Below are 27875 nucleotides of genomic sequence, written 5' to 3' on the forward strand. Positions count from 1 at the left end.
CAAAAATGTGAAGTAGATTGTAGACAGCAGTGTAGGTGTATCACTTGGTGAGAGATTTAGGTTTTGGGATTTTTAGTATGTAGTGGACGGCAGCAAGATGGAGGGCACAGGGTGTCCTCCTGGGTTTCTTCTTCATGCTTCTTCTTCCTCCTTCTCCATGGGTTTGGGTGGCATTTTGTAATTGGGTGGAAAAATCTGCATTGCAGCTCTTTGGGACAGTTATTGGGTTAAAAGGGGAAATCTAAGTGTAAATTCTTAATTGAATAATTTAGCTTTAAAAGACCTTGTAACAAGAGATTGTTGGCCATTTTGTGCTTTCTGATGAAAAGCTGCTGAACTCATGGCTGTGAGACTGTTTTACTGATAAGAAATAACAAACACCCGAGTCCAAACAGGAATGACTGTCTGGAGTGCCTTCAATCCAAACCCAGAGAAACCAACAGCTGAACCCCCCCCCAGGGAGGCAGGGCTGGGTGCTGCCAGGGCCTGGCCAGGGAGGAGGGGTCAGAGGTGCAGTCAGGTGCTGTACTCACTCTGTGCCTCGCAGTCCACGCAGTGGGAGTTGCCTCTGATGTTCCTGATGGACTGCAGGGCCATGGCCTCGTTCTGACTGGTCAGACGCGACTGCAGGGAGCCAGAGACACCGGTGAGCAGCAGGAACCCAGAAAAACCCCAATGACACCACTGTCAGCTGAATGAGCAGCCAACCCCAAAGCTCAGACCAAGGTCAAATTAATACAGTCAAGGAACCTCAAGTCTTGAGTTGCCTCTCAAGGAACAATGGTCCCTTGGCACCTCCCAGACTTTTAGGGTCTCCAGCCTGGATTCTAACAGAGGGAAATGGAGCTTGGGAATGAACCCTGCTCTTCCCAAGAGCAGCAGCCACACTGTAGGCTTGCTTCTTGAGATAAATGAGACAAGAATATTATTTTACAAGATCAATTTCTTTTATTGATGTGTGTGCTTGTGCTAATGAAGACTAAGGGACGGTTTGCAGAAGGGGCTGGAACTTTTTCATCATCCAAAGGTCAGATTTCACCCCATGGCTCCCCTTTAAATGCTCCCCATGATGACCTGCCCATGACCTCTGCTGGGGGAGACTCTCCTGATGTACAGGCAGATTAGCTCTAGCCAACTGTCTTAGGCTGGAAATGCAAGATGTGCCTGGGGGTGTGAATTCTATTCTGTGTCTGTTAGAGCTGGGGCAGTTCTCTTCTGTTCATTGGGCAGTTTTCTTTATCTCTCCCACAAACCAGTCCTCCCTCGGGGAAATATCGTGTGTTCATGGGCCATTGAGTGTCACTGATAAATGACTGATAAAATTACATCATCCCATTGGGAGAAGCTCTGCCCAGAGGGAGGAGCCAAGCATTCCTTCCTGGATATAATCTGACAGTTGGAACACCACAGCACCTTTCCCACTGGATTCCCAGAGGAACAGCCCTTTCCCACTGGATTCCCAGAGGAAGACCAGACCAATCTACTCCACCACTGGATCTTCAGAGGAAAACTCCACCCTTCTACAGGATCCCTGCTCCAGCAGAACCATACCTGTCTCTGCAGGAGGGCTGCAGCCACCCTTTAACGGGACTGCCGCCAACACCCTGACACACAGGGAGTCAGGCCATATTCTCACTCTGTCAGTGTTGTTTTGTATTACTGCATTGGTTTGGGTTTTTTTTCCTTCCCTACTAAAGAACTGTTATTCCTGCTCCCATATCTTTGCCTGAGAGCCCCTTAATTTCAAACCTATAACAGTTCAGAGGCAGGGGGTTCACATTTTCCATTTCAGGAGAGGCTCTGCCTTCCTTAGCAGACACCTGGCTTTTCAAACCAAGACACCAAGTAGGACTTGTGGATGTCCACCTGGAGACACAACTGCCATGGGACACCTGCTAAACCTGTCCACCCAACTGCCCTTTGCTGTTCCAGCCAGTTCTCCTGAGATGCTTTGGGAACCCAGTGAGAAAAACCTCTCTGAGCCATTACCCAGCCACTCTCTATCCTTTTGTATTCATCTTTTTAGGTAGGTGTTAATGTACAAACTTCCCCTTCTGTGCTCTGGTAACACGCATTCATTTCAGAATGTGTGAACCCATGCTAAGCAAGAAACATGTAAGCTGTGATTTTCCTCCATCTCAGGAATATATGTTGATAAAAACCCATTTTTTAACACAAAACGGGAAGCAAATTGTGTTATGATGATGGTAATTACTGGTGTTTGATCCAGTCTGTCACACCAGGGCAATGAAGGCAGGCATTCATTTAAAAATATGAGTCTCCCTTGCAGTATAAAATCATGAAAGACAACTGTTAGGTGGGTAATATTAAAGGAACTACAGTTCTGGACTGAAATGACCAACAATCATTGGCCATTTCTGTCCCTCAATCACCACTCAGCACCTTGCTCTCTCCTGTGAAGTGTTTACAGACAATTGCCCTCCAGACACACAAGTTCTCCCAAAATGACCATTGGCTGAAGACATCTCAGATTTTAAACATTTGTTTTGACAGGAAAGGTGAGCAGATTCCTTCTGTCACCAAAGGAATGCATTCCAAGGGGGAAAGCTGCTCCTCCCAGGCCACGTTCAGAGAGCTCCAACCCTGCTCTGCCGTGGGGGGAACACACACAGCTCGAGGAGTAAGGGCTTAAAATCCAGAATTTGCTGCCATCCTGATGATCCCCTGACCCATGGCTTATTGCCAGCATTGCTGTGTGCCCCATACCTTGTTCTTGCTGCTCTCACAGGACTGTAAACTGGCCAGGATCTGGCTCTCTATGGCTTGGACCCATGCATCCCTCTCTTCATAGGTGGTTGCTTCAAAGTGCCAAGTCTGGCCCGTGAGAGAGACAATGATAAACTCAAAGTTCTCTTCTTGCTCTGGAAAAAAAAAAAAAAAGAAAAAAAATAAATGTAATAGGAAGAAAAGATTAAGTTAAGGACAGTGAAAAGAACAATCTTGGTTGGTAAGAACTTGTGTTACTCAATGGTTTTAAGCTGAAGGAGGGTAGATTTGGATGAGATACTGGGGAGAAATTCTTCCCTGTGAGGGTGGGGAGGCCCTGGCCCAGGGTGCCCAGAGCAGCTGTGGCTGCCCCTGGATCCCTGGAAGTGTCCAAGGCCAGCTTAGATAGGGTTTGGATCAATCTGGGACAGTGGAAGGTGTCCCTGCCCATTGCAGGGGGTGGCACTGGATAATTTTGAAGGTCCCTTCCAGTCCAAACCATTCTGGGATTGTGCAAATTCTGTGAGTGCAGGTCTGGATCCTGCCCTGCACAGTGCACCAGGAAACAACCAGGATCCACTCTTTGCTGTGCAGATAAAGCAGTGGTTTGGGTAAATACTCAGTCCCTGTGTTTGTGAGCTTGGAATTGAGTCTGTGCCTTAATCAAACATAAAGTGGCCAACAAGCATCATTCAGATTTAAACCTGAGGTGCTAAAAGCTGCATAATGTAAAAATCAAAGGGTACCACAAAATAAAAGATGAATGGACCACAAAGAGCTGACAATACAGAATATGTAACAATTTACCCTCTTCTTTCAAGCAGTTTTTACAAGCACAGATATATTAAAGCAGATGTGGACATTTTCTCCTCTACAGCACAAATACTGGGATAATAATAATAATAATTACTGGGCTACAATACAGGCTTAAAATCAGTTCAACCTATTCAACATCCACATGTGACATGGGAGATGAGAAAATGATCTGAGAAGCCAGGAGAGAGGGTCACTGAAATATCCTTAGGGCTGCTGGAGGAGGAGGACAAGTATTCAGGCCAGAGGAGCAGCACATGGAAATACCAGCAGCACTGAAATAAATGGACACACACCCCACCTACACATGGGACACCAATGCCAAATTAAAAAAAAAGAAAATCAAGGAAGCTGAAACAGAGCTAAGTGCAATTGGGGCGGGCTGGCATGAAGCATGAAAGGAAAAGAATAATAGAGCACAAAATTCTGGTGAACATCAGCCATAACGAGCTTCAGAAAGAACATTTTGTCTGATAATGACTGATTATATATTCAGAGCCATGGCACTACTGTGTTCCCTCATCATCTATAAACATGCAAAGATCAGGGACAAATCCAGCAGCAGATTTAAGGACAGCACTGCTGGCAGCTGTGTTCCCAAGCTGGGGGACAAGGGCTTTTCTTGGATGAACTCCATGTCATGCTGTAAGGATGCCTCAAAGGCAGCAGGAGGTGACTTGGCACCTCCAGGTGGGGATAAACACAGAGCTGAATATCATTTTCAGGTGCAGGGAGGTACCTGAAAGTCCAGTTAATTTACTGGAAAACAGTGCATGGGAAGTGGGAAAAGTGGGAAAAGAAAACATGGAATATCCAGAGTTGGAAGGGATCCAGAAGGATCAGACCCCCAACAATCTCACCCTGTCCATCCCTGGAGTGGTGTCCAAACCCTCCTGGAGCTCTGGCAGCCCTGGGGCTGTGCCCAAACCCTGGGGAGCCTGGGCAGTGCCCAGCACCCTGTGGGGGAAGAACCTTTTCCTAAAATCCCACCTAAACCCCCCTGGCACAGCTCCATGTCATTCACCTGGGTCAAAGATGAATGATGCACAGCTACAAGTGTTCCACTTTAGCAACACACTGTTCCAGACAAACAGGTAGAGGCATTACCCAAAATGCCATGAATTAATCATGGCCAAAGCCTCGTTTATCAAGCAGAGCTTTCAGGGTTTCCTGAGGAAGATCTAAGAGGAACTACTCCACAAGAAATGAAGTCACATTCAGCCCTGTGCACTGGCTCCTGTAGGACAACACAGGAGTTAAAGTCTCTGCAGCACCACTGACTCCTCTGATCTCCTCTTTAAGAATGCTGATCACACACACTTGGAGCTGGTTTGCCCAGGAGAAATAAGCCCAGGAGAGCTGCAGCACCTTTTCAGGTGGGGCTGGAAGGACATTTTGAGGTCCAAAGAAGAAAATGGAGCTGGGGAAGGGGCTAGAGCCCCAGGAGGGGCTGAGGGAGCTGGGCAGGGGCTCAGCCTGGAGCAAAGGAGGCTCAGGAGGCCCTTGTGGCTCTGCACAGCTCCTGCCAGGAGGGGACAGCCGGGGGGTCGGGCTGTGCTCCAGGGAACAGGGACAGGAGCAGAGGGAACGGCCTCAGGCTGGGCCAGGGCAGGCTCAGGGTGGACAGCAGCAGGAATTTCCCCATGGAAAGGGTGCTCAGGGATTGAAGGGGCTGCCCAGGGAGGTTTGGAGTCTTTAAAAAATTTTTAAATGTGACACTTAGGGACATGGATTAGTGGTGAACGTGGCAGTGCTGGATTAACTGCTGCACTTGATGATCTTGTAGGTCTTTTCTTATCTCAATAATTCCATGATTCAATATCCACTGAAGCTTCAGATTTATTCCCCAAAAAGCTGTGCTGGTTGAAGGCATCCTCCTTAATTTTTTCTGCTTAAACATGCCAATATTTTGTTTTTCCCCAAACTCAACTGTGAAACAAAGCAGCAGTGCCTGCTCCACATCAGCCCCAGGGCATTTCCTTCAGAAGACAAGGAACAAACCTGTTCCTGTATGTCCTTAAGCACAGCACACAGGAACAGGAAAATCCAGGCAGGAGGATGAAGTTGTTCACTTTTTACTCTTCAGCCAAATTATAGCTTGTGCTATTTAAATCCCTGTGAGCCCAATCACAAAATTTTATTAAACAGTTTTCCATGTTTAACAGTTATTCATGGAAAGGTCCACTATAATAGTATTTTAGCACCATCAACCTGTCGAAATCAACCTGCCCAATTACTCCAAACTACATTAATAACACCGGATATTACACTAATTGTGTCCAGTTTCTATGCAGACGAGGTCCCACGGGGCTAATTTTGCATCCTCAGGGGCAAGCAACTCAGCCATCAGCCTGATTTCACCAGGAATCCCTCCTCATTACACAAGTTCAGGCTGTCAAACTTTTTTTTTTTTTTAAAAGAAAAAAAGGTTAATGGGCCAATCAGTCATCAATTATTTCCTGGAAGGGCAGCAGAGGAAGGGTTAAAGTGTGAAGAACCAGCTGCCACTGACTTCCATTTGGAAGTTATTATCATCAACAGGAGATGTCTAAAATGCTGTTGTTGTTTGTTTTGCCTTTTGTTTTGTTTTGTTTTTGAAGAGAGAAGGGTGGCTGGGAGGGGAGGATGGGAAATGAACCAAAACTGTGAGATTGTGATGATATGGAGGGAAAAGCACAGGAGGTTTTTTCTTTTAGTGGAAGCCCACATGGAATCAGTGAATTTTAGGGTGCCCAGATGTGGCTGCCCCATCCTTGGAAATGTTCCAAGCCAGGTTGGATGGGGCTTGGAGCAGCCTGGGATAGTGGGAGGTGTCCCTGCTCATAACAGGGGTGGGATGGGATGGGCTTTAAGGTCCCTTCCAAATCAAATCATTCTGGGGTTCCAGGGACACTTCTCACCATCATCCCTCCACAGCCAACTGCATTTAACCCAGGTTCACAATTTATTTTGCACAAAATTCTGGTGAACATCACAATTTATTTTGCTCTGCCAAAAGCCAGACACTGCCACAGCCCACCCACTTCTGGAAAACAAAGAGAGAAAATTTCTCAGGAGCAATGGATTGTGGAAGAAAAAACAAAAGTTCAGGGCATGGCCCCCCTGCCTTCCCCACGCCACGTGTTTGGGATGTGGGACTGGGATCAGGTTTAGAAACCCACACTGAAAATTACCACAGGATACAATTAGTCCATAACTTGTTCCAGAGAACTCCACTTTTAGTCTGTGGAATGTAGGGAAAACACATGTCCAGGAGCACTCACACCTCCTGGTGTCTCTCAGGAGTGGCTCTGAATAATGTGCACAAATCACTTGGTCTCCATCTCCACTCCCCTCCTATTTTACTCTCACTCTTAAGAACTGCATAAATAACACCTTGCACCACCAGTGAGTGACACAATTCCAAGTCACAAAATCCTAGAAGATCAGGTGGGGAGGGACCTCAAGGATCACTTGGTCCAACCTTTCAGCAAGGCAAGGGCTCCTTTCTGCTGTGCAGGAATCACACCCATCCTAGAAGGTGGCTTTTAAATAAATACATATGAAGGTACATCTAAGAGGCATTTATGAGTATTTTTCCAGAATAAGACTGGATTTTCTGGCTTCCAGGCCAACCAGGGTGTGCATTTGTATCTCTGCCCAGCACAGCTGTGTGACAGCAGAGGATGCTGGTGCTGCTGCTAATTAACAGTAACTCATCATGCACACCTGGAGGGTGGTGCCACTCACACAGGAAACACTTCCCAGGAAGAAGTCAAGTGCAGCACCAAACCCCCTCGAGGGTGTGTTTCAAATGCTCCTGAAGCACCTTCAAGAGCTGAGGTTGCAGCCTGAATCCCAGCCAAGCCTGCCTCAAGTAACACCCAGACCTATTTCAGCTCCTTTTTCATCTCTCCTGAAAATCTCTTCTGCTCAAGCACCATAACCCTTCATCCTTTCAAAAGGAGGAGAGGGAAGAGCTGCTGGGGTGCCCTGGGAAGCAACAGGAGTTGTTTACAAGCACGGTTTGTTTACAACAATTGTGTTATTTATGTCCCACGTGGGTTGGGTCAGTTACCTCTGCCACTCAGTGAGAATCACCCCCCTCACTTGGCAGATAAGTATGTTTATTAGCAGCCTCAATTAAGGAAATATTTGTGCCATGTCCCACTGGGCATGGCTATGCTAATACTTCTCTCCCCTTTCCAAACCCAGTGTCTAAATCTAATTAGTTTTGAAAATCAACCCCATCAGGACAAGGGAGCTCTGCTGTCGCTTGCCCACAGCTCTTGGTAAAGGTTGTGTTCCACTGGAAGAGTTTTATTCTGGTTTAAATCACATTTCTCTGAGTGGTGGAGAAAGGCTGAAGGCATTGAAGCCCTCTCCCTCTTGGGCTCGATGTTTTATTTGGGTGCCAAGACAACCCAAGATGAAAAATTTTTAAAAATTCAGATCAGACAGAAAAATTTAAAAAAAATTCCAGTTTACATGTAACTTCCTGCATGGCAGCAACAGCATTACTTTAAAACCAAAAGTAGCTTGGGACTGCCAAGTATGAGTACCCAAACAAAAAAGTTTTCCCTCCGTGCCCAACAAATCCAACCAAAATCATGCAACAGTAAGGAGGGGAAAAATCAGGATTTTATATCTTTATCCATGCAGAGTACAGGTTTTTAGTTCCTTAAAGATAATCCTTCCTGCTGTGCTGCAAAATCATAGAATCACAGGTTGGTTTGAGCTGGAAGAGACCACAAAGCTCACCCCGCTCCACCCCCTGTCATGGGACACCTTCCACTATCCCAGGATGCTCCAAGCCCTGTCCAACCTGGCCTGAAATCTGTTGGTACAGGAGAAATTATTCTGTATTTTAATAACACTGCCATGATAACAGGTACAAGGTACCCTTAAAACCAGAGTGGGGTTTGTTTGAAGCAGAACTCCCTGCTATTTATATGCTATATAAATATTATATACTCACTGCTATTTATATAATATACTATTATATACTGTATACTAGTATATAATATCATATACTCACTGCTATTTATATAATACTACCTATTTGCCCCCCTAAAGAAGCAAAGGATTGCTTCAAGCCTGGCTGCCTGCAACAGGGAGCACATGGGACTCTCTCATTTGGCTTCCTATGGAAAACCACCCAAAATCTGACAGCTAAAGAGTTTAGGCAAACTCTACCATGAATGAAAGGAAGATTTCTTGTAATGAGACAGATCTGATGGAGGAGGTTACTCTGCAATTTTGGGACAAGGCAGGGGTTGGGCTCTGCTTCCAGGGAACAGGGACAGGAGGGGAGGGAATGGCCAAGGTTGGGCCAGGGGAGGCTCAGGGTGGACAGCAGCAGGAATTTCTGCGTGGAAAGGGTGCTCAGGGCTTGGAGTGCAGTCCTCATCCCTGGAGGTGTCCAAGGAAGGCCTGGAGGTGGCACTCAGTGCTCTGGGCTGGGGACAAGGTGGGCATCAGGCACAGCTGGACTCGATGGGCTGGGAGGGCTTTGCCAACCTCAGTGATTCTGTAACACCCTCAGAAGGTTGAGTCCTTCAGCTGGGATCCCACAGCTGGGGAAAATCCCACCCCAAACCTTATTTTTGCTGTGAAACAGCCAGGAGAGAGCAGCCCCTCTGATGGGGAAGCCCAAGCACAAAGTCCCCCCCATGCTGGGGATTATTGAGGCCTTAGGATTTCAGCTTTTCTATTTTTCCTGTATTTGTAATCCTGCAACTCTTTAGTGTACAACTCTAAACTCCATATAAAGTGTTCCCTACTGCTTTCCCATTTTGGTCAGACACAATTCCCCTCCAGGCCTGGGAATCAAGGACACCCTGAGAGATGGAAACAAAAGTAACTTGGGGGAACAAACTGAAATGACTTCATTACCTGCAGCTGTAATGGGGAGATTAACCCCCAATATGTAAATGGCCCAAACTTATAAAAGTATGAAAACCTTTGTCCATTTTTTGGGTGTATCCCCTGAAGACCCTTCAAGAAATACAACTGGTTTTTATTCCCTTAATTCTGTCTGGCCTTTAGGTAGCACAAAAATCACCAGGAGCTACCCAGAGCAGCACCTGGACTGCAGCTTCCCCCAGCTCCAGCTGAGCTCTGCCCACCTGGCAGCACACCCAGAGCACCTAAAAACACCAGCAGGGAGCTAAAAATGATTGCAGAGCTTTCCAAAGCAGGGCTGAAGCTGAGGGAAATGTTTTTGGTGTGTGAATAGGTGTGAGTGCCACTGAGCAAGCATGTGCCAAGGAGCAAAGCAGATTTGTTATTCTGGACTGTCATTTCCCATCATTGTTCTCTTTTTTGAAGGCATAATTATCCAAACATGTGGTTTTTAATACTTACAATGCTCATTAACTCCACATTTGCATGTCTCACCATTCCAGCTCTCACACAGAACCAGCTCACAGCTAAGAACATTGAACCTCCAGCTTTTGGGGGGGATCAAACATCCAAAAAATGATACATTTGCCCAATTTTAGAATTTCATTTTGATGCTGTGTCTCAAAAGTTTCTGGGCCATGGCCAGCAGAACTGTGTTTCCATACCAAGGTGCCTTCAGTACTCAATTTGATCAGTAAGATAAAAGATTCCTCAAATTAGACAGGCCCTACAAAACCTTGATCTGTAAAACACAAGGGAATTCCATATATTTGTTCCTCTGCTGCAGTTTATGAACAGGTAAATAAAAACTCACAAGCTTCTCAAGCACTAAACCTGTAGCAACAAACACACCTGATCAGAGGAAAAATGGGGCTGGGAGGTATAAACAGCAAATAGAAAATTGAAAATTATTAAAGTGTCTTTGTGGAAAAAAGACAACCCCAAGACTTATGAATATCTGACAGTCACTCTCTGTCTTTTCATATTTATATGAAAAGACAATGAAAGGATCAAACCAGCCAGTTTAGCAGCTCTGAAAGACAATAATTTTACACTTGGGCTGAGAAATGAAATAAAATTATAGCTCAAAAAAAAAAAAAAAAAGGCTGCCTTAACAAGCTGGAATAAAACCCCACTTCTGTTTCCTGTGCACACTTTGGCAGGGAGAGCCAGGCCCCCAGCAGCAGCCTGGGCTGTAATTGTGCAAAAAAAGGCTGGTGATATAAATCACCAAAGGTTAATGATCAGGATGTGAACAGAGGGACTTGTTTACAGAAATAGCATGCAATTTAAAATTTACAAGAGATTTAATGCCACCGCTTGGCAATCACTAAAATCAACAGCCCAGAAAACAGTGACATTAAGAAAAATATTACAGTTCTAATCATTCCAAAATAAGTCAATTAGTGTTAGGGCATGAGCTGGCGATTACTTGACCCATTTGGTTCGCACTTAAGTGAAGAGAAAAAAAAAAATCCCCCTCCCTTATAGCGAGATTACTGAGTTGTGACCTATTTTGCATTCCCTGTTCCTCACACCATCCCTCTTCCATGCTGCTGGAGATGGTGCTGGTGGGTTTTTTTCTCCCCCTCCCCTCCTCCTTGCTTGGTTTGCGAGTCGTTCTGACCTTTGACATTTGTAATAATAATAAAAATATATATATATATTAAAAAAAAAAAGTAAGCTTGTAATTGTGTTGTTTGAAGGTGGAGAGGGGAGGGGGGGTGGAAATAAATACATAAAATTCCATGTGCTATTATACAGAAGGCATGATGGGTGCCTTGGGTGGGGGAAAAAAAAAAGCAATGTAAGTCAATTTGTGAACTTTGGCACTGGGTGACCTTTAGAAATACAACAATATCCAGAATTTACAAGCAAGAGTAGCACATGCAAATGACCCGGCACTGTCTCGCCTCTGGATTAGAGCTGCAAAGAACATTATGGAGAAGGCTTGCACAAAACAAATTAAGATTGTTACTTAAATGTCATGGCACACTATTGTATTTGGCTACAGATCATTACACCTGATACTAACACTTTTAAAAACCGTAATAACTTGGGAAATATTACATTGAGTGCCCACATGGAGAAAGGGAAAATATATATATATGTATCTCTTAAAAAAAAATAAATAAATAAAAGGAGAAAATGGGTTCCTGAAGTAATTTAAACATCACCACTCCACGACTAGAGGGAAAGGTCAAAATTTAAGTAAGCTGAAAGGAACATGAATGGCAAAACAAAAGGCACGAAGAGAAAGATGAAAAGACCAAGTGGAATGACTCTGCAAACACGGGGTGGAAACAAACACGCATGCTTGGGGCAAATCTCATCTCCAGGGGCAGAGGGAGAGGGGCAAGGAGGGTGAAATTCTGCAGGGGTGGGTTAAAAAAAGGGGGGGAGAGAGGAGGTGTTTGTCTGGGACAGGTGGGGTTGTTACCTTCGGTGTTGGTGCTGCTGCTGCTGTAAATATTTCGCAGGCTACCAACACGGTTTAGTTTCCAAGCTTTGCGTTTGGCTGCGTCCAGAGAGCAGGAGGGGAAGAGAGAAAAAAAAATAATAATAAAAAAGAGAATAAAAATAAAGAAAAAAAGAAGGGGAAGGAAGAAAAAAAAATTTGGTTGTTTTTTTTTTTTCAATGAAAAAGGGGAGAAAAGAACCATCGAAAAGCATGTGAAGTAAAATCCAAGCACGAGCCTGTTCACACGTGAAGAGCTACACACAGAAAATGCACACAAGGACCACTCAGCCCCTGCAATCCATGGCCAGTGTGGAAAACCTCATATTCAGAGTGATTCTTCTTTCACTCACCACAACATGACACGATTTGACAAGATTAAATGGAGCTGCTATTGGAATAGACAAAAACAGACCAGTAGAAGTCAAAAAAAAAAAGAAAAAAAAAAGGCAAAAAAAAAAAGGCAGGAAGTATTTGTGCAGAAGATACAGGACTGGACAAAACAGCTACAGTAAAATGTGATTTACTTCATGACAAAACACAGCCAGACAAGAGCTCCTTTTCCTCCAAAAGCCTGTGGGGATCACTTGGTGCCCAGAGTTCACCCTTAAACCTCCTTTTTACATCACCACCTTTAGCAACTGAGGTGATGATGTAATGACCTAAAACCCTCATCCCAGCAAATGTTCTTTGTAGCACTGAGCTCAGAGGAAGCAGAACCATAAAATAAATCCCAGAATGGTTTGGGTTGGAAGGGACCTCAAAGCCCATCTTGTTCCACCCCCTGCCATGGGCAGGGATACTTTCCACTATCCTAGGCTGCTCCAAAATTCCTCCCCCACTGCAAACTCTAAGTGTTCATTTGGAAAGGAGGGGAAAAAAAAGTCCATTTTTTACATAGAATAGCAACACCTTTGCTTTATTAGAATTGACCCAAACTTTGAGATCCTCTGAGCTGCTGCTTCACAAGGAGCAGAATATCTGGCTCAAAAGGACCCTGCTCCCACGCTCATTAGGGGAGAGCACATTGTCACCCTCTTTAGAATCTTGAAGTTAGGCTGGGTTTCCTCACACAGGAACCAGATGAAACATCTGAGTAGATCAGGACACCTGAGAGCCACTGGAAGAACAGGGAAGTGCTGGAATTGCCCTGTCTGGAAGTGTGTAAATGGCATTTGGACGTGGGACAGGGTTTAGCAGTGATGAGTTGGTGGTTGAACTCAAGAAGTCCCCTAAGGGACCTCAGACCCTTCTCCCTCCCACCACCAGAGATGTCCCTCACCCTTTAGGATGTCATCCACACCCCACAACACAGCCAGTTTCAGGATACAATAATTTAAAAAATTCCCTTCAATATTTATGCAGGAATTTCTGTAACGCCCCAGGGAACTCAGACCAAACAGCTGCTGACAGGGAGAAGGAACAGTGCCACAAAGTCATTCCAGGCTTTAACAGAAAGCTCCATTTTCAGCTGAAGAATTAAAGCTGGAAGAGCACTGTCTGTTAGGCCAGGTATGATTTGAATAAAGCCATCTGCAGGTTTTAATGCTCCATACTGAAGAGGAGGACACATTCTGAGTGACATCACCAAATCTAAAAGTGTTTCCATTGGGTGCATCCTTCAAGCTGGAAGGACCCTTTCATTTAAAGACCTGTTTAAGAAGTCTCTGCACTAGAGAGGCACAATTGCCCTGCAGAAAACTTGTTTTTCCTCTGAAACATTTACATATAAATAGGCAAAATCGAGGTTTGGCACCCCTCTGAAAGGGAAGATGGTCTCCAGTGCACAGAGATCCTTTCCCAGAGCCTTTCCCATTTTTCACACTTTAATGGCACGTTTTGTGTGCAGGACTGAACCTGCAGCCTGCTTTTCTATTAACCTATTGATGAAATAATCCATTTTAATGTGTTAAGTGTCAGGCCTTTCCCTTCCCTTTCAACAAATGGACTTTTCCCACTGAGATGCTGAGGTCCTGACACCTCCACATGCATCCTTTGGCATCCACTGGGCTCCTGCCTGCTTCCTCCAGGTGCCTTTAAGGATTCAGTAATGCTTTGGACACTGCCAAGCAAAGGCTCTGCAGGGTGATTGATGCGCCAGGAGAGCAGAGCCATCCCAGCCTGCCTGCCTCTGGAATTACACACTGCTGGTACCCACAGCCAGGCTGCAACAGGCCCTGCAGCTCATTAGCTGCCTGCTTTGTCTTTCAATTATCTCCCAGGATATTCCGTTGGTCTGCTCTGGCTTCACTTCCTGGTCCCCAGAGTAAACCCAACAAAAGCTCTGTTGCCAGCTCCAGAGATATATATCTATATCTATATCTATATCTATATCTATATCTATATCTATCTATATCTATATCATCCATATAATCAATCTATCTATCTATCTATCTATCTATCTATCTATCTATCTATCTATCTATCTATCTATATTTATATCATCCATATAATCTATACATATACATAACTATGTCTATTATCCAAATCATTTTCTATATCATATGTATATAGAAAATATACATTTTATATATATACATGATATAGAATATAGATTTGGATATATTTCATATATATATGATTGAAATATATATATTTCATATATATATATATATATATGATTTGGGTTGGAAACCAATATATGATGTATCTATCTATCTATCTATCTATCTATCTATCTATCTATCTCAAATATCTATAGCTATATCTACATCCCTTTATCTATATAATCCATATAATCTATATATAGACATATCTATGTCTATTATCCAAATCTATTTTCTTTCTATATATTTCAAGATTATATATATTTTTCTATATATTATATTATATTATATTATATTATATTATATTATATTATATTATATTATATTTCATAAAATATATATAATTAGGGTTGGGGTTGCAAATCAGTATATTTTATATATAAATATTTATAAAAATATTATATCTATCTATCTCTGTATCTATAGAAACCATATTATATATAGCTATATATCTGTATAGTTTTCTATATATGTGATATAGAATATAGATTTGGATATATTTCATATATATATGATTGAATTATATATATGTCATATATATATATGTGATTGGGGTTGGAAACCAATATATGATATATCTATCTATCTATCTCATATATCTATATATCTATCTATCTATCTATCTATCTATCTATATCTATCTCATATATCTATATCTATATATATATATATATATGATTTGGGTTAGAAACAAGTATATTTTATATATAAATATATAAAAAGTATTATATCTATCTATCCCCATATCTATATAAACCATATTATATATAGCTATATAGCTATATAGCTATATAGCTATCTATTATCCAAATCTTTTTCTATATCATGTATATAGAAAATATATATTTTATAATATATATATGATATAAATATAGATTTGGATATATTTAATATATATATGACTGAAATATATATATATTTCATATATATATATGATTTGGGTTGGAAACCAATATATGATATATCTACCCATCTATCTCATATCTATCTATCTATATATATCTATATTTATATATAATATGTACATAAAATACATATATGCTTAATCAAAAAACTCCAACTGGTTATCAATAACCAGATAATGAAGTAAGAAATACTTCATTATCTAACAAAAAAACTCAAATTAAAAATAAAAATAATCTTTAAGACAGATTGATTTTGAAGCAATTTCTGGAAGTGTGTTTTCCTCCAAAAATGCCACCAAGAAGTGTTTCCAACTAAAGATTCCAGGAAAAAAAAAAACAACCAGGCAAGCCTTCTCAAACATCTGGAATGAAGTTGACAACTTTCCAGCATTTAATTTGACTTTTCCTGAAGTGGCAAACAGCACTGGCCCTGGGATATTGAGGATCCAGGGAAGCTATGGCTGCCCCATCCAGACCAAACCCAACATTTGAACAAACACCCCAAAGTGCCCCATTTACCCCCATTCTGAACACTCCAGGCATGGTGACTCCAGCACTGCCTGGGCACCTTTCAGAGCAGGAATTGTCCTTGTCCCTGAGCAGGGAGGGTGGCAGCACACAGCAGGATGTGGGGACACAGACCAGCCCTTGGCTGGTGCCTCTGGGTGCTCCCTGTGAGCTGAACTACCCCCAGGGGTGTAGGAAAACCTTTTACACCTGCACATCAGAGTGAGAAGAGCTATGCTGGAACAGGAAGGAAGAAACCAAGCTCCAGGCCAGCCTTTTGTAAAGATATGGAGGAACTGGGAATCAATTAAACTTAATCACTCCCAATTACCACCTCTCTTTGTATCTCCTCAGGCCATAACTTTACAGCTGTGAGCAGCCAAAATTTCTGTGTTTGCCTTCTTTAATAGGGCTGCTATTTCTCCTCTGCTAATGCAGCTGCTTGTCCTGCCCAGTTTTGATTAGCCAGGTTCTGCACCAAATGCGTTTACTGCCACCACCATCACCTAGCATTGCTCCCAAAAGCAGGAGGGGTTTGTAGGAAGGGTTTAAGCCCATGTGTGATCTGAGGACACATCTGTTTGTTACCTGGCAAGTTCTCTAAGGATGCTCAGGATGCTGCAGCCAACAAAACCCTGCGTTAACCCTTTCCAACCTGCTCCAATATCACTGCCTGGGGTCTCTGTACAAATCACCAACGGGATGGGACTGCTAAGAATGTGCCTTGAGCTGTTTTTCTTCCAGCATCAGTCTCATTACATGGTTATGGCAATGGGAAGATGCCAGCAGCTCACATCCCCGGCAGCAGACAAAGAACTGCATGCTACAACTTCCTTTAAAAGTTTTTGACCAATCACACAAAGCAAAAGCAGATTGACAGTAGTTCTATCCAAACACTGTAAGCACACGTACCTTTGGTCAAACAATGCTCACTTATTTTGGATACGATACCTGCTTGTAAGCATTAAAATACAATGCACAGAGCTCCATTATTAAGCTGAGAACTTCCTAATATCTTGCTAGATAAACTTTTCTGTAGCTTAGGGAGTTACTCTAGCCAAGCACTAATACACAGAGCATGGTTCTATTTGTCCTTACTTTTCTACTTTTTACATAATTTTTCTGCTGACAAATTTATGGCTACAGCTTAATTCTAATCCCACTTCTGCTCTCTCTGAGGCCTGCCTTTTGTAGCTGTCCAAAAACCCTCTGATTTTAAGGATTCCCACAATTCCCCCTTCCCACCACCATCACCTAGCATTGTTCCCAAAAGCAGGAGGGGTTTGTAGGAAGGGTTTAAATTTAAACCCATGTGTGATCTGAGGACACATCTGTTTGTTACCTGGCAAGTTCTCTAAGGATGCTCAGGATACTACAGTCAACAAAACCCTGCATTAACCCTTTCCAACCTGCTCCAATTCAGCTCTTTTCCCATTCTGATAAGCAGAAACACACTTTTATTCCTGGCAGAGTGTTCACATGCACAGATACCTCACTCCAGTGCTGCCGCCGGGCATTCCAGATGTGCTAATGTCACCTCTGGTGTAGCTGTGACAGAGCTGCTGGCTGATTAGACAAACAGTCCTCAGCCAGCTGATTAAAAGCTGCTGTGGCTGCTGGGCTTTGTGTCCGAGCCTGGGCAGCCATGGTGGAGGAGGAATTACATGAATTACATCCCTGGAGTGTGCTGAGCAGGGCTGATTAAATGAGGCACGCCACAGCCCTCAGCATCAATTATCAGAAATAATAGGATCTCTGCACCCAGGCTGGGGGAAGGGGGCTGCAGTGTCAGGTGCTTCCCAGAGCATCCTCCCAGTGCCCAGTGCCAGAAATAAAACCAGCCAGGCACCCCAGCACTGCAATTCCACACTGAGGCATGGCAAATGAGGAAAATCCTCCTCCCACAGCACAGGGCAGCTTGTCCAGGTAACACCTGCCCAGGAAAATGGATTTCTGAGAGGAGGAAGGCAGGCAAAGCTGAATATTTAGGGATAAACTTCAGCCCTCCCCCTGCTCTTCCTGGAGTTCTCCTGCACCACACGTGGTTCCAGCAGGGGCAGCCTGGGGAGTCTCCTCTCTTCTGGGGGAGCAGCTTGTCCAAGCAGACCCCACCCTCTTGTCAGAGGATTGAAATGATCTCATTGAGAGGCAGCTCAGGACATTCTCAGATCATGCCAATTTGCAAATTTGCAAATTCTCAGATGCAAATTTGCATGCAAATTTGTCTCTGTGACTGTGAAGGGGCTGGACATTGTCTTATCCTATGTGAAAGCAGAAATGACAAAAATTCCTCACGAAAGGGTTAAAAAACCATCAAAACAAACCCCAGACCTATCTAATCTAGATCTGTACATAAATAGGAAGTAAAATGATATTGCACTTCAAGATCTGTCCAACACTACATTTTAAAATGAAAAAATGCCACAAACTGCATGGATCTTATCAAAACACAGACTCGTGAAATGGTTTGGGTTGGATGGGACCTTAAAGACCCCTAAAGATCTGGTTGCAACCCCTATTTTAAAATATCATTATAAATATTGTCATAAATATTATAATAAATACTATAATAAATATTATTCCATTATTTAAATATTTTAATACTTATACAATGCCCTATTTTTCGATTTATTCAACCAGATTTCCACAATGAACCATCTTTAAACGCCTGAAGGTGACTCTGAAGTTTCCCAACATTGCTGTTTGGAGCAGGAGGGATTATCAGGATGCATATCCCAAAAGACAAAACAAAAAGAGGGGGAGACAGAAGATATTTCATGTGGCAACAGCTCTTACTATGCCCTTTTTGGACTCCAGAAGACTGAGAAAAAACAGGCTGATGTAAAGTAAATTATTAAAAGTGCTGAGTTACAGAAATTTCCCCAAATCCAACTCAAACTTTATGGTACAAAAACCCCAACTCTTTCCTGTGCCACTGAAATCCTTTCCCATGCTCTATTTTAGACCCAGCAAACACTCTAAAAGCAATACTTCAAATCATATGAATAGTTAATTACGTTTGCCTTCTCCTCAGCTTTGAACATTTCAAATGAAGGGGGAAAAAAATGAAAACACATTCATACTTCTGCTGGTGACAGGGGAAAAAAGTTACTTTAATTAAACATTTCTAAAAAATGTTTTTAGTTCTTTTTTTTTCCCCTCCTCCCCTTGCAATATTTCTCCACCCAAACTTCTGCAGTAGGTAAAGGAGCCACTAAATGATTTCAGTGCCTTTCCAATGCACTATAAACATACAAGATTCCAATTGACAAAAAGGAAATGGTAATTGGAAACATTTTTCTCAGTTTTTCATTATCTGAAGCAGAAAATTATGGCTCTTTTCTACACACACACACAAAAAAATCCTTTTCAACCACCTAGAAAAATTGTCTTTTAATAAAAGCTTTAAATTATACTATCATATTTCAAAGGCAATGAACAGTTAAAGCAGCTAATCAAAGGTATAATTATTTAATGACTCTGACTGCTGCTATGTAGCAGGGCTGGAATGGCATGGCTGTGATCAGCACAGCCCCAGCTCCAGCTCTGGAGCATTCCAGCCACCCATTCCCAGGGGAAGCTCCTCCAGTTTGGGGTGACTTCACCAGGCCAGCTGAGCTATTATGGAATTAAGGGAATTTCACTGCTTTCTTTGTACACAACTGGACTAAAAAAAAAAAAACAAAAAAACCCCACAAAAAAACCATAAGAGGTTTTCCTGCAGAGGAAAGGAAAATATTTCCCTGACAAAATGGGATTTGTCAAGATCATAACTGATTTTTTTTCCATTCACTTTTAATGCTACATGACAGTTTTCTGTAAAGCCCAGCTGCCCCACTCTAGCAATTCAAATGTAAAACACCCCCTCCCCAAAATGTGCTTATTGAAAATCTGTCTTAAATGCATTTTAATATTTTTATTGAAAGGAATCTGTGTTAATTTAAATATATAAAAATAATTTAAATATATTTTAAAAATTTACTCCAGGTGAGTGAAGCTGTGAGCAAGCAGAGCTTCTGACTCCATTCCATTGCTTTTCTCATGTATATTACAACTGGAAATATGACTGGAGTAACATGCAATCATCAGGCATTAATTAAAGCAGCTGTACAGAAGTGTACAGTGCACCTTGGCTTATTTTTAATTTACAACAGAGCAGTTTGTGCCATTACATCTGAGCCTCCACTCTAAATATTAACTTCTATTTTTCTGTTGTACCAAATTCCTGGGTTTTTTTTTTTTTTTAGCTACTCAGCTAGATTTCACAGAATCACAAAGTTTGGAAAAGACTTTCAAGATTATCAAGTCTTGACTAGATGTCACAAAGCCCAACAGCAAAGTGCCACAAATATTCATTTTCTGAGCACTTCCAGGGATGCTGACTCCCCCCACTACCCTGGGCAGCCTGTAAGATATTGGACCCTCTGGAATCTCAAAGATATTCACATTTCTACCCAATTGCCTTGATCCTGGGGTCAGTGTCACGCCTGTCACCAGGACCATGGGAGCTCAGGTGACACCAGCACTGGGGTGGCACTGGAAACCAGACACGGTGGGGGAGCTGCCCCTGCCAGCTCCGCACCTTGGGGCACTCTGGGATCAAAGGGGACACCCAGGGACACCACACCTGGCAGGAGAGACACCTATGACAAAAACCCTGCTTGATGGGACACCAAAACCTGTTGGGTTTGTTGGGAAAGTTCTGACAAAGGCGGGAATGATGAATTTGATTTTATGTTTTTAGAAGGTTAATTTATTATTTTATGATATATTATATTATATTAAAGAATATTATATTAAAGAATACAGAAAGGATACTTATTTAATGTTAAAAAGTTAACAATGAAAACTCGTGACTCTTCTTAAGAGTCTTGACACAGTTTGGTTTTGAGTGGTTAAAGAGTTAAAACAACTCACATTAGAATTTAGTGAAATAATTACTTGTGGGTAAACCATTTTTAAATACATTTTTTATGAGTAAAACAGGGGAGAAGTAAATGAGATAAGAATTTTTTTTTTTGAGGCTTTTTAGGAGAAAAATTTTGGGTGAAGGAATTTTTTCAGAGAATGTGAATGCTACAAAAACCAGCAGGGTTTGGAGAGCCCTCCTGGCAAAGGAATGGCTCTGGCTGGAAGGGTCACCCAGCCCAAGCTCCCTGCAAGAACAATTCTGGAACACAAAATGCACCTTCACTAAAGCCCACTTGAAGGAGATGAGGAAAAAAGGCTGAAGAGGAAGTAGAATTTGGGGGAAGAATCCAGGGAACTTCTGCCAAGGTGTGTTACAGAAAGCAAGTCAAGACTGAGCACCAATATTTATGGAATTCTTCCAGCTCTCATTTCCTGGAGATTTTTTGTAGATATAAGTGATGAAGAATTTGATTTTCCCAATGCCCCGGTCAGTGTCACTTTGATATTCCAGCTCTGACTTACCCTGAAATGTGAACTACTGAACAGAAATCAGAATTATTGTTACCACCTCCCATTTTGCTCACCTTTAATCCACATCATCCACCCCACTGCAGAAGGGAAGTTCACACAAGGTAAATATTGGATTTGCAGGGAATGCCCTGACAAAGGCAGGAAGGCTAATTTATTATTTTATAATACTATATTATATTAAAGAATACTATACTAACTATAATAAAGAATAGAGAAAAGATACTTACTGAATGCTAATAATAATAAAAATAATAATAAAAATAAATAATAATATATCATAATAATAAATAAAAAGATAACAATGAAAACTCCTCTTTCCAGAGTCCTGACACAGCTGGGCCCTGATTGGTCAAAGAGCCAAAACAACTCCCAGCAGAATGCAATGGAACAATCACCTGTGGGTAAACAATCTCCAAACACATTCCACATGAGCACAGCACAGGAGAAGCAAATGAGAGAAGAATTGTTTTCCTGTTCTCTGAGGCTTCTCAGCTTCCCAGGAGAACAATCCTGGGTGAAGGGATTTTATCAGAAAATGTGACTGCCACAGGTAAATAAAAACTGAGGCACACACAACACACAAACTCCAAATTTGTGTATATCTAACATAAAAATCAGTTCTTTGTGACTTTGCACCACTTGTGAAAATGATCAGGAGCCAACCTGCCAGAGTTGGGTGTTAATTGTTCAGCACCACCCTGCTTGTGGTGCAACATCTCCTGTGAGAGTAGGGATTCCTCACTGGAAAAATCCTGCTTGGAGCTATTCCCTGTGCTTACTTCCCCCACAAAGTGCTCAGCCACATGTGATGATTATTTCTCTACAAACCTGAATGATCATGCAAAGACAGGGGAATGATTTAGGCTGGAAAAGACCTTTCTGACCATCTCCCTTTGTGCCTGAGCTTCCACATCACCTTGCACTGACAGAGCAGGAGACTCCCAGTCCCTTGCCTTGGCTAAACTGGAAACCACAGACCTGCAGGTGTTGGGTCCTTCAGTATGAGGAGGATAACCTGAGCATGGAGGGTTCACTGGAACTCTGAGTTTGGCAGAAGTTCCTACCCAGGAGTGCAGCCACGGCACCCACAGGCTTGGCTGTGTCAGCAGGAAATTGGACAGGACATGGGGGAATGCTTTAAAACAGAGGGAAATTGGGATATTGGGAAGGAATTCCTCCCTGTGCAGGTGGGCAGGCCCTGGCCCAGGGTGCCCAGAGCAGCTGTGGCTGCCCCTGCATCCCTGGCAGTGCCCAAGGCCAAGTTGGGCAGGGCTTGGAGCACCCTGGGATAGTGGAAGGTGTCCCTGCCATGGCAGGGGTGGCACTGGATGGGCTTTAAACTCCAAACCAAACCAAACTATTTTAGGCTAAATCTATTAATTTGCATTTTAGAACTCCTCAGAGCCTGCACAGGTAAACCTCACAGCCACCTCAAATGGGACAAAGCAGCATGGAATTCTCACAAGGAGTTGACAAACTTCCAGCTGATCTCCCCAAGCAATGCTTACTGCACAGTCTCCATCTCTTTGGGGAAGGAGTCTTGACCCAGCTCTCTTCCTAGGGAGAAATTCAGTACTGAGACATCCCATGGGAACAGAAAAAATCTTTCCAAGGGCAGAGAAAACATTTTGTCTCCTCTCCATAGCCTGCATTTCCAAGGGCTTCCCTCACTGGCGTTGCTATCACCTATGGCTGCCTTGGGTGGGGCTCCTCAGATTTGGTGTTAATTTGCACAATACCAGAGAAAAATGTAAAAATCATTAGGTGGAAAATGTTTGTGATTTGCTATTCCTCAGCATCTGCCCAGATCCATCCAGCTCAGGGCTGTGGCTGCTCTTACATGAAGGTTGTCATCCCTGTAATTTGACTTTTGTAATTTGACTTTTTTTCCCAAAAACTGTGGTTGCTGGAAATCCCAGGGGAGCTGCTGTGGTTAGTGCTGGAATGAAGTTGAGAAAAGGAGGATGGGATTTGCTGTTTGGATGTTTTGAACATTAGGCAGGGCCCACACAAACACCACAAGGGACCAAGCCATGAATTAAGAGACTTGTGCCAACGTTGTGCTGCCTTTCACCTTTCCAGCAAAACCCCGAGTACCAACTCAGATAAACATTAAAGAGAAACATGAAATCCTGAATTTCCATCAGCTGCTGGTGACACAGGCTCCCTCACAAGCCACAGCTCTGAGCTGTTCACCACTGACTGGCTCAACCCCAATGCCTGTTACTGATCACTTATTGAATAATGGAAGTGACACAACTGATAAAAGGTTTCAATCCTGGAAAAAAATGATTTATAGGATTTCACTCCACTGGCACTGTTATTTGTGTGACAAATGGTTGGACAGACACCAGTTAATCTCCACACAGCTCCAGCTCAGATGTGGCAGCCAAATGATCAGGCCCAGCTAAGAACAGAGCCACGCTGCTGGGAGGGGCTGAATGCTGGCATTGCACCCAGCATGAGCCCCAAACCAATGCACCCAGAGGATCTTATTTTATTTTTGGGGCTGCTGGGGCAGGCAGAGCATGGCTGGGATGAGGAGTATCCTGTAAAAGCAGCAAGGTGCAGCTGGGGAGAGCAGCCCCGCTCCTGCAGTGCAGAGATTAAATCACAAACACCAGGGAGGCATCAGAGATCTCAGGAGGCTCCAGATCCTCCATGGATTCTTCTGATGGCCAAAGCTGAGCTGCAGCACCACCCACAGCTGTCCAGGCTGTTATGTGGCAGTGTAACATCACTGGGAGCTGCAAATCCCACCTTGCTGTCAAGGCTGTAATGTTGCAGTGTAGTATCAGTGAGAGCTGCAAATCCCACCTTGCCCTCAGCTGCTTTTGAGGCAGAATAGGCCAGGATTTCCCCACCTTGAGAAATGAACGGAGTTGAAAATTTACAAGCAGCACATCACCAGCAGCTTTATCTCACTGGTTGTATCAGCAGCATCCTGCTCCCTGTAGAAGTCAGACCTATTTTATCATCCACTCCTTCAAAAGCAGCAAACCCCTCAGAGTGCTGAGCTGCCAGGAGTCTGCATTATTCTCTTAGGTTGCTTTTCAGCTTTGCACCCCAAATCTGCCATTTTTCTCATTCAAAAACATCATTTCCACATCTATAGAAATCATGCCAGCCCCTGCCATGTGCAGGGGACACCTTTCACCATCCCAGGCTGCTCCAAGCCCCAATGTCCAACCCAGCCTTGGACACTTCCAGGGATGCAGGGGCAGCCATAGCTGCTCTGGGCACCCTGGGCCAGGGTCTCAGCATCATCCCAGTGAAGAGTTACTCCCAATATCCCACCTAAACCTGGACAGAGAACAGAAAGCCCCAGCAGATGAATCTCTGGGTTGGCCACAGAAAGATAAGAGCTCAGGAGAACATTCAAGAGAGGGGGATAAGAGGACCTGATAAAGAAGAAGCAGCAAAAATTTTCTTCAGAAGGCCTAAAAGATCTCTGGAGTGGTAAAAACCCCACAGGCTGCACTCCCAGTAGCAGGAGAAATGCAGATGGAGTGTGAAGATGACTGATTCCATGGGAAGCAAGGAAAAAATCCCCCTTCACAACTGCTTCTTGTGATCTCAGGTCTAACTCGGTGTATTTGCTCTTGAAAGATACTTGTTATAATGTGGCATTAAAAATTGCTCAGCTTCTTATCCCCTGACAATCTCCTGTGAGAGACTTGGACAACTCTGTTACTGTGCCAATGGAAATTAAGTTTCTAGGCAGATTACACATCAGCCTTCCCAGGATTTCACACTGGATCAGTGTGAGGTTAAATAACACACAGATTCTTCAGGATCCCTTCCCTCTTTCCAAATTTCCAACTCCAGTAATATCCTTTTGGGATTTTTCCAGTCCTCTGTAACATTCTCACAGCTACAAGATCCCTTCAAAATTCTATGACCTTTCCACGTGGAGTTAACTTGCAGGTACAGAAATGGCACCAAAAAACCCCACAAAACACCAATACAAAAGGACTGCCAAAACACTGTGCAATCAAATGTAATAAAGCTTGATACAGATTATTTCCTTCAGTGGGCATAGCTGGACTTGCTTGGTGGGCAAGAACAAATGGGTCTGGTATAGAAAGTGAGCATGAAAAACCAGGTAAAACAAGGTGCAATCAAAAGAGAATTTTCATGAGGAAATCAGAGTTATCAGCCAGACACTGCACCCCTGGCTTCCCCCAGAGTGGCAGAACTTTGTCCCCAGGTGAGCTGTAATGTCACTGAGAGGATAAAAACCCCTTAAAAATGCTATGCCAAATACAGTCAGCTTTTCCTGCTTGGGATGGAAATAAACTGGATGCGCTGAAAACTTGTGAGTAATCAATTTATGCTCTGGAGCTACTGTGAGTGGCAAAGAGGAGAACCTCTCCTCATTGATTGGTGCAGCACAGGGAAGCAAATCCACCCCAAAAATGGAGGGGAAATCATGAACCCTGTCCCCAGAGATGCACAGCTGGGACAGAAACAGGCACTTGGAGGGAATTTCTTCCACCTCTCTATCTCCCAGCATGCCCACAGCTCCCATTTCAGCCTAGTCCATCCCTCCCACCCTCTTGCAGAAGTGGCTGGACTTCTGACTAAAATTGCCAGCATGGAGGTGCCTGGCAGTACCTTTTACTTGCAGATTAAAATATCCATCATGTCTTTCCACAAAGCTCTTTAGGAGAAAAACAAAAAAAAAAGGAGATGATTAAAAAAAAATTCATGTTCAATTTGCCCATCAAACTGGAGTTGATGTGTTAGGACAGACCCACAAAAAACTGAGCACCCAGTAGGGACTAAGAGCCAGAAGGTGACAATTCCAACATGTGTGAGTGTGGCACTGCCTTCAAATGACAAAACCCCTTTGTGTTTCACAGGGTGTCCAGGATCTACTTCTCCCTGGAAGGATAAGTGGAATGAACAAGAATCCTCTGAATGTTCCTTGTATATTCAACATCCTCCTCCAAGCAGGACCAAAGCCCAGCACAATTCTCAAAGAGATCCAATGTGCTGCCTCCTTTGCTGCTCAAAAAACCCTCTTGGATTTTATTCTGGCTCTGGGGGACAGTTTATGTCAATCTTTTCTTCTTCTTTTTTTTTTTTTCTCCCAGAAGTGTTGCAGGTTAAACTTTGTGCCTAACAACCCTGACAGAGTCCCTTCACATTTTTTACATGAGCTATTGAGTAGCATTATGACAAATTATGGGGCCTGATGATATAGAAAAGGAACATCTCCTCCACTCAGAGGCTGGGGAGGAAATCAAAAGACTGAAAGAAGCATTCCTGGCCAAAAAAAACCCAACAAAAAAACCTCAGAACCATGTGGGGAAGCAGCAAGGTTCATTATGAGCAGATTATTCATGACTCAGGAGTTCATTATTAATGGATTATTTACAAGTATTTCCAATGGGCTGTCAGCTGTTCCCCTGGGAATAGCTTTTCAATAATATCCACAACTTAAAGAAAGAATGATGAGCTGTATTGATATTTTTATTACTAAAGGCAGCAGGTAATCATCAATATGTTTAAGAGAAAAGCAAAGACCTATTTCCAACCTCCTCCACAGTTATTTTTACATGTCATAACAGCTCTGGGCATACCCTGTACTCTTTAGTTAGTAATAAATGACAGGGCTGCACTTAAAACCTTGTGTACATGGAATTCTGTGGAAGCAGATCCTGATGTTCTGTGACTCTGGGATTCTATGCAGACCTGCTCTGTTAGTCCACTCTTAAAAAATAAAACAAAACAAAACAAAACTAAACTAAACTAAGATAAAGTAAAATAAAATAAAATCATGTCTAAGATCATACCATAAATTGAAGCCCAGGTCTCCTCTTCCACAGAGGGAAACCTCCCCATCATTCCAGTACATCCCATTCCTCCACAGGTTACCAAAGCTCAGCTCCTCACTTCACATCTGGGATCCAAAGTTTAATCATAAGCAGTGGTGACCAAATTATCGAGTTTGTGTGGACAAACCAGTGTCTAACTGTACACAGAGAGACTGAGAAATAAAGATTATAGCTGACAAATCACAAAAAATTAATCAATTCTCACATTCTCCTTCTAATCACTATGGATCCTCACATCAGTCTTCAGGTAATCTGGTGAGCATTAACTTACATTTTACCTTATTATTAAAAACATTAAGCACATGTTAATCTATGATTTATTACAACTAGGTTTGTTCTAATTTAATTAAACACTGAGGCCTCTTAAGTATTCTATGAAGCTCAGATATGTTGCCTGGCAAGTGGGGTCTTTCTGAAAATAATTTTTCAGGAATCCTCAGTGATATTTCAGAGATCTCCAAATGGGAACTATTACCCCAGATGAGAGCTTAGTTTCAGGATGAAAATGTACATTTAGTCACTGGGTAAGTACTGCCAGACTTCCTTCCCCACAACCACCTTTCCAGGCTCAGATTGTTGGGTCACTCCTGTGTGATAAACACCAGGTCTCACCATAAAATGGTGTTTATTTACAATAAAAAAGAAAAAGCAAGCAGTTATTTCTGACTGCCCACTCAGAGCCATGCACTGAACGGTGGTCAGCCAACCAAGAAGTGATTATGTGTGTGACAATGCTGATGTGAGCCCAAAG

The 27875-nt window shown here is 43.0% G+C and overlaps 1 protein-coding gene across 13 annotated transcripts in view; it reads right to left on the reverse strand.

Annotated features, from left to right (window-relative positions):
• The window catches only part of AGAP1 (ArfGAP with GTPase domain, ankyrin repeat and PH domain 1), a 325885-nt gene that overhangs the window by 47369 nt on the left and 250641 nt on the right, over positions 1-27875 (reverse strand). For 7 of the 13 annotated variants that reach the window (XM_077180980.1, XM_054653105.2, XM_077180977.1 and 4 more), the window contains 2 exons: positions 2728-2882; positions 534-624 (listed from right to left, as the gene is read on the reverse strand). In XM_077180980.1, the coding sequence (XP_077037095.1) occupies positions 534-624; positions 2728-2882 (246 nt within the window). Of the gene's footprint in view, positions 1-533; positions 625-2727; positions 2883-11863; positions 11942-27875 lie in introns of all 13 variants that reach the window. The other 6 variants (XM_077180979.1, XM_077180978.1, XM_077180974.1 and 3 more) reach the window with 1 other exon arrangement.

Source organism: Agelaius phoeniceus, chromosome 7 (assembly GCF_051311805.1).
Source record: "Agelaius phoeniceus isolate bAgePho1 chromosome 7, bAgePho1.hap1, whole genome shotgun sequence".
Lineage (NCBI taxonomy): Eukaryota > Metazoa > Chordata > Aves > Passeriformes > Icteridae > Agelaius > Agelaius phoeniceus.